At 43.5% G+C, this 13323-nt stretch overlaps 1 protein-coding gene across 2 annotated transcripts in view; it reads left to right on the forward strand.

Moving 5' to 3' along the window:
* The window catches only part of LOC143347236 (cell adhesion molecule 2-like), a 99256-nt gene that overhangs the window by 82830 nt on the left and 3103 nt on the right, over positions 1–13323 (forward strand). For both annotated transcript variants that reach the window (XM_076776253.1, XM_076776252.1), the window contains exons 2-5: positions 11346–11551; positions 11928–12063; positions 12279–12418; positions 13030–13297. In XM_076776253.1, coding sequence (XP_076632368.1) covers positions 11363–11551; positions 11928–12063; positions 12279–12418; positions 13030–13297 — 733 coding nt within the window. In that variant the 5' untranslated portion in view covers positions 11346–11362. The remainder of the gene's footprint in view (positions 1–11345; positions 11552–11927; positions 12064–12278; positions 12419–13029; positions 13298–13323) is intronic.

Here is a 13323-nt window from a genome sequence, read left to right on the forward strand (position 1 = left end):
GATGATAAATCAACTCGTACGCTTCCACGAATGCTTACTAATTTTATCCTTCTTTCTCTAATCTGTGCGAAACTTCCGCAATCGATAAACGGGATAGCGCAAAAGCTCCCTCTGCGCGGAAAAAGAATATTCCACCGTTCGATTACAAATTGTGCATACTTGTCCCAAAGAACGTAAAGAAACGTTTCGCGGTACGGGTCAGGCAATCATGATCTTTTCAACGAGTCTAACGACAAAAGAATCGATCGTTTCGACGTTACCAGACCGGACTATCCCTTTAAACCGATTCGCGTTGTCGCGACAAGTATCGAAACGTCGCGTTAACTTTCTTTATTAAACGGTACATCGAAAAACAAACAAAAACCGGCGATAACTGGTACAAAAGAATAACACCGTAATCCCCCGTGTCTACACCGAACCCCGCAGAGTCATCAAACAGACACCAGTCGAAAACAAGGTATTCATTTGCACCCCATCGTACCTGTTTGTTTAGCCACGGTCGTGGAAAGTGCACACTCACGGAGGGTTCGTCTCTGTTAAAACGCATAAATCAAAATGTCCCGCGCGAGGCAGCGGCACCAGCACGAATCGATCTTGCGGGGAAAGAAAACCGGACGCCCCTCTTGCCCTTCGTCGTTTATTACTATTATTAAAACGTCTCTCTTTTCTGTGGCCACGCGTGACCGAAGGGAGCGCGAGACGAATACGAAGGGTAAAAAGGTCCCGGAGGAGCTTCTCGTTTCCTCTCGACTTATGGGTTCCCCCATCGATACACACTCCCATCCCGATCGGTTCAGTGACTCCCAATCGGAACTTTCGCGAGGGCGTCACCTTCAGTCTGCGACGACAATTAGGGGCTGTTAATTGCGCTATGAATCTAAAACCGTGGGTGTTTCTTTCGTGAAAGGAAAGTTGACGATCCAACCCTCGTGTCGAGTCGTCTGCTCCACCCCGGTCGTCATTCCGGGAATCCGTTAATTGGCGCTTCGTGGAATGATCTTTCCTCGGATGATGATCGATCGCAATTCTCTGGCAGTTGTTTCTTTTACCGCTGGTGTTCCATTTTGGGATTATGTCTACTATTTTCTTAAAATTTGTTGAATACTCCGCCAACATTTTAATGCTGCCTGTTTTCTTTCGATTTTCACATTCGTTGTATCTATTGGGATATATTCGACAGGGTGGAGTAAATTTTTTTTTATTAGAACAGATACATATACATTTGTAAATTATTTTATTCGTACGTTTACTTATAATATACACTGTAAATGTAGTAGAATGAGAATATTAAAATGTATTCTATGTAGTAGTAATATAAGTTATTTTGCTGACTGTAGGAGCGAGTAATGTTTCGAATCTTGGGCCCTATATTTTTAGCGTGATGGAGAACGTCGAAGCATCGTGACGAGGATCAAACCGAAGGGATTAGGTTGAAGAACACTGTCCCTTGGAAGGGGAAGGGGGTTGCGTGTGTCTCTCTTTGTCATCGAGGTTGGCATTGTCACGACCCCAGAACTCGACACACGACACCGTTTGCCCTTTCCGTGATGGGTAACGAACAGGTAGCCAGCCGAGATGCGGCCAAGCAGATAGCTGGCTTCGTTTATGGGCCGGTGTACGATTTCCGTAAAGCAATACCGAGGCGAAATTAAGCGACTGTTCAGACACCGGAGGGGTCACCGCGATGACACCTGCGAGATTCCCTTTCTGCTCTTCTCGTGTTGTGTTTTTTTTTCTAGCTTCTAGCTTCATCCCCCCTCCGTCCCTCCTGTATTTCCCGTTTCTTCGACCCTTCGACGAAAGGGCTTCCCCGGGGACGCGATCCTCGTCGAGAGATATCCAATTGTCCACGTGGATTTCTCTGTCTCCGCTGCTTTTTCCGTTCGCGTCTGATCGCTTTAAGACCACCCGCGGATTAGGTTCGTTCGGGGTGTCTAGGAATTATAGACAGCTCGATACAGACTTGTCAAATTCAATTTGGCTCGGTGTCTGGGCCCTGTGGGTTCCTACTTTATTACGGTAGTCGGTGTTTTAAGTCGTTGCAACGAGCATATCTATTTTAGAACCGTATTCAATTTCGATTATCGAATGTCACTATTTGTCGTATCTAAATTTCTCGCCATCGAATCGCCGCGGAAAATGATGAAAAAGAGAAATTTTGTATTCCTCCGGTTGAGCAGGGAATCGCATTTCCGTCGCGGAAGCCCAAATTCGGGGGATGAGAAACCACCCTTGAAACTTTCAGCCCTATCCCGGTTACATTCTAGACAGATTTCGAAAGCCCTTGTGGATTTCAAGAGAAGCGAACTGACAAACTAGCTTGTAACTAACTACGTTGAAGTCTACTTCGGTGCCTTCGCTTGTTGGCCCTCTTTCGTTCGGTTTGGTCGCCAAGCGACTGGAAATTTTGATTCAAAGAAACAAAACGGACCTTTCGGGTCGAGGGGACACGAAAGCAATGATAATCGGGAAAATGATCTGCCTTCATACGATTGTTGGAGCTCCCGGTTGAACGCAAGGAGGATTATTAGCACCAATTAGGTCAGCTAGAAGTTTCACCTTTGATGCATCTACCAAAGCAGGACGGTTCTCTTTGCTCGGCTATTCCTGTTCCCGAGTTGGGATTAATTCTGACCAATTAACGAGCGATTCTGTGTTTCGTTAACCAATAAACAAACAAGCTCGAACGGCCCAACGAGCAACAAACGTGTCCATCACAGAGTTGAATTAAGTCCTGATCAGCTTTGGGCAAATGCGAGGAACGGTTCGCAGCGTACATTCGCTACGCAATCCATCGACCTATCTTCGCAAGAAGAGGTACCCGCGTACAACTTTGACTCGACAACGAGCTTTCCAGCGCAAATAGGGGTTTTTACAACTCGATAGCTCCAAAGACTTCTTTAAGCATATATTTTTCCGATGTATCTTCTACAAATCTCGTTTCAATGTTTGAGGAATCGTGTACCATCGTCCTAAACGACTCCAATTCAAAATGGCGGAGCAGGGTAGAGCGTCTCTGGTCGATTATTCGCGCTGGTGGCCGCTTGTTCCGACCGCGGAGCCCAATAAAGATCCCCGAGATGGAAAAAACGAATCCCCACGTCGGCCATTATCGGTACCGCGCGCGTGCACGTACACGCAGCGATTAAAAGCGTAATTAGGAGAATTTCGGGGCCGGTGTTAGGCAATTGACGGTTTACTAGACAAATCGAAATTGGTCCGCGTTCATTATCGGAACATCGGGGACGACGGTAAGGAGGAACGACGTCGTCGACCTAATTAACGCCGACATCGACTCCGAAGCGTACTGATTCTCTTTGGAAGTTTAAGTACCAGCCGTGATCCGAACCGATAAAAGCAAACGCGTGTGCATGTGTGCATATTTGTGTGTGTGTGTGTATGTGTGTTTATTCATCGCCGCAGCCACGGACATACAGAGACGCCCGAAACACGCGTGACACGGTACAGGCGCCGGGGCGCGTGCATCGCACTGACTCACGAGAACAAATCAGACCCCCTGCCGTTCAATATGCATGAGTTATCATTCGTAACGCACCGGGAATGAATCATATTCGCGATGCTCTCGGCACCACTCGTTAGCCAGGCCCCCGCCCCTTTCTTCTGTTCGCCCTGCAACCCCTCGATCGAACCTAACGCTGACTGTTCCACGACTTTCCGCGTCGACTTCTTCGCGGTGAAGTTGGGAACCGGGGGAGGGCGTCGTTCTTTTGACTCGAAACCGGTCCAAGTGACGAAACACGGCTCTCGAGGGTGCGAAAAGCCTCGAGGGGGATGCTCCTCCGATTCTTGTTTTAAATCGTGAGATATCCTTGGAATTTCAAACCATAAGAACTTACCATCGTTATCGAATGACGCAAAATCACGGTCGGAGTATTTGGAAACGTGTTTCTCTCTGTGGAAGAAATATTTTCGAAGGGTAAAAAAAAAGAATCGTCGATTTTGTTGGACCCGTGGTTTGTAAAAGGGCTGAAAGGCCCGCAGAGCGGAACCAGTGGCCGATTTTTCGAACGATTTCCAATCGAATTCCCATTGTATTCGGCGCTGGTCGGCTTGCAGCGTATTTAAAATCCCCGAGGATGTTTTCCACGCGGAACGTGGGTCGAGTAAATATTTTTCCATCGGCATGGAAGTCGTCTGTTACCTTTGCCGCGTCGGGGAGATGGCTTTGGATCGACGAGGGGTTGCTTTCTCGTTGAATCCAACGGTCCGTCGGGGGGTTCGAAGAAAAGAAATCGCGGCCCGGCCGTGTTGTCCGAGGAAGATAGCGAACGAGTGGTTATTAAAGGAGACAGAAAGGGGGAGCCCGATAAGAAAGAGGGGCACGCGGACCGTGAATGGGTGATGTAAATGGCGTGGCTAAGGAGTGTGAAAGGGAAAAGGGAAGAAAACCGTGATAAGTGTGAAGACGACGGACGAGAGAATGAAAGAGAGATAAGGAGGCTCGATAAGGAACAGGAGAGTGAAAACGGTGGGACGGGCGAGTGGGAAGCTGGGAAGAGTATCATCGGGGTCCTGGGATAAAGAAAACTGCAAAAACGTGTAATTTTTCTTCGGTAATTGTTCACACGGAATGGTGTTTGTCAAATGCCAGGATAGTCTAGAATCGGGGCTTGGCGCTCTTTATCCGATAAGGGACGATATTTATCTTTTCGGGCCATGAAGCAATATCGATCAAGAAACTCGTACAATTTTTTTTATTAACCCCATTGACGCACGATTTAATTTCAAATAAATTTTCAAACGTGTACTATTTAATATTCGTACAAGAAATGGCCACGAGAAAGAATAGATTTGTTTTACGAGTACCTGGAGAATGCGAAAATATATTGATTTTAATAGATAAGACTTGATTACTAGTAAGTAGCCTCATGATTGTGAAACATGTCGTCGAGAACTTGTAACGAGTCAGACTCGTTATTGTATGGCGAAAAGTTAACAACTTATATCGATAAAATTCAACAAAATAGTTCTATTTCGTTTTATGCTTCGATTAACCAGTCAGCTGTGTTTGACGACTACATCCGTCATGGAGAAATAGCAGTATTTTGTGCCATAACGACTGTGTCCGTGGTGCGTAAAATTAGTTAACGTTTGTTATTTAAATTGTAATTTTAGCGAAAACTAATATATACAGGGTGTTCGGCCACCTCTGGGAAAAATTTTAATGGGGGATTCTAGAGGCCAAAATAAGACGAAAATCAAGAATACCAATTTGTTGATGGAAGTTCCGTTAAAAAGTTATTAACAATTAAATTCAAAAATTTCAAATCATTTTAAAAAAATTATTTTCGGTTGCAAGAGTCGATCGCAATCATTTTTGGTCATTACCCGTACCCCGAAATCCTACGCATTTTCGAGAAAAAAATTCCTTACCGAAAATATAATTTCTGGCCAGAAATGTCTGCCCGAAATTTCATGCGAATCTTTAAGACATCATAACTCCTGAACGGATTGGACGATTTTAATTTTCAAAAACGCAAACAACGCGTATTTAGATGAAGAATATGTAGAAATTTCAAAAATATGCGAAAAGTTGATCCTTAACCCCGTAAACTGAGAAAAACTCAATAAAAATGGTCCAATTTTCAAACAGCCATAACTCTTACAATAGTGAATATATTTCAATGAAACTTTTTTCTGCAGTAGAGCTCATGAGTACCTACAAAAAAGTATTACACAACTTTTCTGTAGGGCGTCAAATAAAATTACTAAAAATCAAAAACGAATTTTTAAGAAAAATCGACCAGAGTGCCTTTTTTCGGCGAAAAAAGAAAATTTTTAAATCATTCAAAAAAAATTATTTTCAGTTGCAGGGGTCAATTACAAGCATTTTTTGTCAAAAGACAAATCCCCGAAATCCTACGCAGTTTCAAAAAAAAAATTCGAGGATGTGTGACATTTTTCGACAAAATTAAAAAATTTCAAATCGTTTTGGAAAAATTATTTTCGGTTGCGGGGGTCAATTACAATAATTTTTTATGAATAGACCTACCCCCGAAATCCTACCCTCTTTCTAGAAAAAAATTCAGTACGGGCGGAACTTTAAACGTTAATAACTTTTTAACGAAATCTCTATCAACAAATTAGTATTTTTGATTTTCACCTTATTTTGACCTCTAGAATCTTTCATTAAAATTTTTCCCAGGGGTGGCCGAACACCCTGTATATTCGTAAATTTCAATACGTTCAGAATTTTTGGAGGTCAAAACGAAATAAACTGGTGATGGTCAGTCACGGCTGACTGGTTAAGAGACAATATCGTAAGACGTTCAAAGAAGAATTTAAACGCATTCACCGAGAATCTATACGTAACATTACCGAGACTCGCGATAGCTAACCGGATTAGGTGAATTTATTACGTGTTGCATTCTACTTCAGTTACCTGCCTTATCCATATCTTAACGACAGTATCGATATAACCATCGATAACTCATCGATAATCGTTAACAGCTAAGGGCTCTCGAAAACATCGGAAAATGCAAAGCATCTTGACTAATAGCAGTGCTTCCCCGGGCTCTGTTGTATTCGTTGAAACGAGCCAGGCGTGTAAAAAATATCAAGCTCGGGAATAAATTAAGCGTTAGGGAAGCTCCGGCGTCGCGAGTCGAGGAAACCATGAGCGAAACGGTAACAATGTCGTCGAAACTGTTCGAATAGAAAAGTCGCCGCGGAATTCCGTAATTTCGTAGTTTATAGAAACTGAAGTTCCGCGAAACGTCTTCCCGTTCGGCCATATTTATTCGCCCCCGGAAACAAAGATGGCGGAAACGAGGACGCGCGCGTCGCGGCGTGAGAGAAGTTGTCACGCATCGGGACGGGAACAAAGCCGCAATTCCGCGCGGGAGTTGGAAAACGCGGCGAGTCGCACGGACAGAAAAATTCACCGTCGTTGTCGTTGTACAGATGCACCACCGGGCGCATCGGTCGATGCGCCAGAAGCGGAACCGCACCGATAAAAGCGGCAGCGGCGGTCCGCCCCCTCCGGGCGTTCGCGGAATAATTGGATCGGTTTTTGCAGCTGTGAATCACGAGCCACGACAATCGGAGGAACAAGACTTTTTCTTCTCCCTCGCGGCTTTTCCGGGCCAGATATTGCGGCCCGCTTCGTTCCACTCCCTTATCTTCGAGGAGTGCCACTTTTTTTTCCTCCCCTCGTCGAGGAGCACCCGGACGCCGATCTACCCCCTTCGATCGTTTCGCGTCTCTCCCTCGCCTCGAGCCCTCGCTTCGATCTTTAGTTTTTTATTTATACGGGGCATAGTTACTTACATACAAGACACACCACTCATTAGGTTTGTATGACAAAAAATTTTTCAACGTTTCTATAAACTTGTGTAAAAAAATATTATATTTCTATTCAGTGCTAAATTTTCTTGATCTTGTGGCGTCGCCTCCCATGCTCGCCACCAGAGGGGTCGCGCTCTCACAAGCGCTCGACCGACCCCTCGGTAGCTATACAGGGTGTTCGGCCACCCATGGGAAAAATTTTAATGGGGGATTCTATATGCCAAAATAAGATGAAAATCAAGAATACCAATTTGTTGATGAAGGCTTCGTTAAACAGTTATTAACGTTTAAAGTTCCGACCGTACTGAATTTTTTTCTCGAAAATGCGCAAGATTTCAGGGGTATGTCTATTCACCAAAAATGATTGTAATTGACCCCCGCAACCGAAAATAATTTTTTCAGAATTAATTAAAAATTTTCTTTTTCGTCGAAAAATTTAGGCACCTACCCCCTGTCGATTTTTCTTAAAAATTCGTTTTTGATTTTTAATAATTTCGTTTGACGTCCTACAGAAAAGTTGTTTAATACTTTTTTGTAGGTACCTATGAGCTCTACTTCAGAAAAAAGTTTCATTGAAATATATTCACAATATTAGGAGTTATGGCTGTTTGAAAATTGAACCATTTTTATGGCGTTTTTCTCATTTTGCGAGGTCAGGGACCAACTTTTCGAATATTTTTGCGATTTGTCCATATTCTCCACCAAAATACGCGTAATTTGCTTTTTTAAACATTAAAATCGTCCAATCCGTTCAGAAGTTATGACGCTTTAAAGATTCGCTTGAAAATTCAGTGAAACATATCAACGCTATGGTCAGACATGAAATTTTCGGTAATGAATTTTTTTCTCGAAACTGAGTAGGATTTCGAGAATATATCTGTTGATCAAAAATGCTTGCAATTGACCCCTGTAACTAAAAATAATTTTTCTAAGACGATTCGAAAGTCTTTTTTTCCACCCAAAACTTTAAAAACACTTACTCGAATTTTTTTCTCGAAAGTGGATAGGATTTCGGAAGTATGTGTATGCACCAAAAATGATTGTAATTGACCCCCGCAACCGAAAATAATTTTTTCAGAACGATTTGAAATTTTTCAATTTCGCCGAAAAATTTAGGCACCTACCCCCTTGTCGATTTTTCTTAAAAATTCGTTTTTGATTTTTAATAATTTCGTTTGACGTCCTACAGAAAAGTTGTTTAATACTTTTTTGTAGGTACCTATGAGCTCTACTTCAGAAAAAAGTTTCATTGAAATATATTCACAATTGTCGGAGTTATGGCTGTTTGAATATTGGACCATTTTTATGGGGTTTTTCTCATTTTAGGGGGTCAAGGAACAAGTTTTCGAATATTTTTGCGATTTGTACATATTCTCCACCAAAATACGCGTAGTTTGCTTTTTTAAACATTAAAATCGTCCAATCCGTTCAGAAATTATGACGTTTTAAAGATTCGCATGAAAATTTGGGCAGACATTTGTGGCCAGAAATTATATTTTCGGTAAAGAATTTTTTTCTCGAAAATGGTTAGGATTTCGATGGTATGTCTATTGACCAAAAATGATTATAATTAGTCCCTGCAATCAAAAATAATTTTTTTAAAACAATTTAAAATTTTTTAATTTTGTCGACAAATTTCACACCTTCATAAATTTTTTTCTCGAAACTGGGTAGGAATTCGAGGGTATATCTATTCATTAAAAATGATTATAATCGACCCTTGCAATCGGAAATAATTTTTTAGAACGATTTGAAAAATTTTTAATTTAATTGTTAATAACTGTTTAACGAAGCCTTCATCTACAAATTGGTATTCTTGATTTTCGTCTTATTTTGGCCTCTAGAATCACCCATTAAAATTTTTCCTAGGGGTGGCCAAACACCCTGTTTATAAAATACGTTTCGAACAATTTATGATCAGGTATTACAGTTTGGAAAAATAAAAACTATAATAATGAAAAGTACTCGATCAATTTCGAGAATCACTGTAAATGCTGTTAAACAATCAATTTGAAGTAACATAGAAGTAAGTATTTTTGCAAAGATAATTTAATTTGCTTTCTTACTTAACTACGGTTTTTGCTCCTCGTCCTCCTCTCCCATTCTTTACTCTAGTTTGTATATTATTTCGAACGATCGCTTCGATCTCGAATTCGAACGAAGATTGGCGTGGATTCGCCACGGCGAACCGAATCCGGGGAATACGACCGGATAAAACGCGAAGCGGAGTAGAACGTCGAAGCAACCGAAGAGGAAATTTCGAGTAACAAAGAAGGAAGAGCAGGAAATTACAAAATAAAAGACGGGAACGACGTTAATTTACGAAGTTCTCCGGCCGTACGCTACTTTGGTTCCGCGCGTTAATCTCGGATAATGCATACTAATTCTCGATTCAAAAGTAGTTTTCCCCCGATGATCTACGCGCGCGTAAACTTTGAAAATTCATTTTCAGTTTCGCCCGGTACTCGAAAAAGCCCACTTTTCTTTACGCGAGCAACGCGCTGTCGTCGAGAATGATAGATTCGTAAAGTCGTAAAGATTCGCGGTTCCGGTTCCAGTCCGGAGATAATTCTCTTTGTCGCGAAGTCTGCCCTTAATGTCGCTCCGATTCCGGAGTTAATGTCCGTCGCGTTTAAAAGTAACGAGGCTAAAAAGCCGGAGTAAAATGAAATCGAAGCGCGGCGTAGAGATAAGCGACAGGGAACGAGAGCCACGGTCCTTTTATTGTTTTCGTTGTTCTTGGCCGACTCTCTTCTTTGAAACGATGCTTCGCGAGCTACGTATACGTACCGTAGATTGATATTGGAAACCAGCTGCGCTGATTTTGTAATTGCGACTCTCGTTTGCTACTCGGATAATTTACGTTCAAAAGATTAAAATCGAAACATAGTTAACGACGATAATTAACGTTTAATAACAGCACCGTTGCCCGTGCGTAATTAGTAAACAATTTTCGTGTAATATAAACACACGAAATTGCGTATCAGGAATTCTTCAATTACGGTGGAAAGTGGTCGACCCGAATTCGGTTTGAATAATATTTCTAATAATTAACTGTACCTTTAATATTTCATCTCTCTGGAATCCACGTTGCGGTATTAGCTTTGAGGGATGAATTTGGTGAAACGCGAGTTTATAGCGAACATTGGTTTCTCAGACTTTGACATTGGTTAAAGAACAATACGTTACGCTAATGTATTAATCAACCGCCCCTTTGATTCGTTAGAACTCTGGAAACGAACCCCGGACAACGCTAGTTCGCGTAACCCTGTTTTCGTCGCCGCTGTAGATTCACCCTCCGACGCGCTTGCGAAACAAGAATCAGCCTGTGTTGAGATTTTGCGGTGAAAAGGCTTGGCTTTTCAGCTAACAGCCCCGCGTGGTATGTGTATAGCTACACGGACCATCGCGTGGAAAGCGGAGCCGTGGAAAAATGCAGCGTTACATTGGATCAGCGGAAGGTTAAAAGGCAATCCAATGGAATTGTTCTCTCGTTGCGGGAAACGGGGCGCAAACACGCGTGAGAATGGCTTCGTATTCGCGGCGTCGAACGATTCATTGACCGCCACGATTATTGCTGTCACGCTTCGATCGTTTGCAAGATTTCTCTTCCGTTTCTGTGAAGAACTTCGAAACTCCCGGGGAGTCTTCGAGTTCTTAAAACGAACAGGAACTTTTAGTGTTGAGAATAAGCATTGCATGCATGTATTTTTAATGAAAATTTGTATCCATTTGTGCAGTCCCCTTCCTTGCAAAGATCAGTACTATCTGAGGAGGACTCTTGTTTATTGCACCCCCTGAGCGTCTCGTTTCTTTTTTCCGAAGAGCTCAGTTAACAGAAAACCGTCAAGCTAAGAACAGCATTTTCGTTGTATTTATTTAGTAAATAAATATTAAACATTTAGTCGCTGCGACACCCTTCTGGAATAAATAATTCAATACCAAAAACGTCCCTTGTATTTCTCCAAACTTACCTAAATCGCTCGTGGGTCCCTGAAATGACAATTAAAGCGTTAACGGTCGATTTTCCGTTCCAGACACGAACGCGTTGAGAATGTTGGAGCTGGTGGTTCCCCAGCACGTGGTCCGCGGCCAGAACATTAAACTGGAGTGTAACTTCAACCTGGACGGTGAGACCCTATACTCGGTGAAATGGTACAAAGACGGGAACGAGTTCTATCGATACGTGCCACAGGACAGGCCGCCAGTGCTCGTCTTTCAGCTGTCAGGTGTTACGGCGGACGTAAGAATTACTTTCTATTGATTTTTTTCTTGTCTCGTGCCAATGCACCACTCTCTACGCTTCTATCGCCGTCACGGTTTCTATTTAAAGCGCCTTCCTTTTTACCCGCGTTGTCCTGGACTTCACGATATTTTAGAGCGTCTTCTCCCTCGAGATGGACAAAATAAAATCTTTCGAAATCGAGACCTGTGGGAAAGAATACAAATTTCAGAGAGATTTCTTTCGATAAAGAACGCCGAGAACGGCGCTAGCTGCCGCCATGTTGTTCTACGAACGTCGGTCGAGAGCCCAACGATTCGTAGAACGGCAGTAGGCCGAGTTAATTACTCGGGGTTAATTGGCTAGGATGCTTCTTGGAGTCACGTTCTTTTTCCAGATTCACAATTCGACCGAGAGATCGGTCGTCCTCTATTCCGTGAACTTAATGAGCACTGGAAGATACAGATGCGAGGTGTCAGCGGAGGCGCCGTCGTTCCAAACGGTATCCGATCACTCGGACATGCTGGTAGTCGGTAAGAAAAGTCTACAAATCGTTGCAGTCGATCTTCCACCTTGTTAGACGGTGAACGTTTTTGCGCCAGTAGTCGCGATGCTGGCTGGTTTTTCGTCGAACGGTTCGCGAGATTGTTCACTGTCCGTAACGATCGCAAAATCGATACAATACCACCGCGAGCCACGCGCAAATGCTTCGTGCAACGTTGTAAAAATACCTTCCGCTCTTTTTCAGCCCTGCCGGAAGACGGACCCATTATCACAGGGAGGCCAGGAAGGCTTCGTTATCAGGTCGGTGACGTGGTACGATTCAATTGCACTTCGGCGAAGTCGAAACCAGCTGCCATACTCAGCTGGTACATCAACGGGGAGGCCGTAAGTGACTTACGTGGAATCCTTGCCGCTCGTGGTAACGTTTAAGCATGTCGTAGCGATAAAATTTCGTGGAAAGACCGAGCCACGTTCCACATTCGGTTGCCCCGTTCGTTAAACTTCTATCCTTTCGTTTGCCTTTTCTGCCACTGTTCGCTTCCACGACGAGAATACAATATTTGCTACGTCTTGCTTAACAACTAAAACGATATTTCAAACGATTATTCCCCTACTCTACGTGTCTTCGTTGCATTATTCTTTTAGGTACCTGAAAACTGTTACGTCCCTAATATTTCCGAACCGTAGAATTTATAGAACCGGTCGCCATAACTATCCCCGGCCAGTCGTCCGTCAATAAGTTAGTATCATTCGCGTGCGTGTTTCCCGCGTTTTCATGATCGTTTGGGAACGTCGTGCTCTCTCGAGAGCAGTGAAACAGGGTCCAAGCGTCGTAACTTATTCGCGACGCCTTGACCGGGCCTCGCTCGTCCGGGTCGAATTGCAAATTTTCCCACCCCCGCGCCCCGGGAAAAAAAAAAAAAGTATACGCGTCTAGACACGCGCCCGGTATAGTTTGTACGCGGAGACCAGCAGAGAGTTTTTGGTTGCGTCAGGTCGACACACAATACTTGAGAGGGCCTCACATCACCGAGGTGGATCGCGAGGGTCTGGAGACGGCCGTGCTCGGGCTGGAGTTCCGTCTGCGTACGAAGCACTTCAAGAGGGGAGACTTGAAGATCAAATGCCTGGCGACGATAGCGACCGTATATTGGAAATCGAACGAGCTCAGCATAGAGGGTGAAAAGCCCCTAAAGATGCCGGTAATGGAGAGCAGAGAGACAAGGGCGCAAGGCCACACGCACGCGGAGCATATCTTAGGAGGTAAAGGCACCGGGAAAGGGAAAGGG

The sequence above is a fragment of the Colletes latitarsis genome, chromosome 10 (genome assembly GCF_051014445.1).
Source record: "Colletes latitarsis isolate SP2378_abdomen chromosome 10, iyColLati1, whole genome shotgun sequence".
Classification (NCBI taxonomy): Eukaryota; Metazoa; Arthropoda; class Insecta; order Hymenoptera; family Colletidae; genus Colletes; species Colletes latitarsis.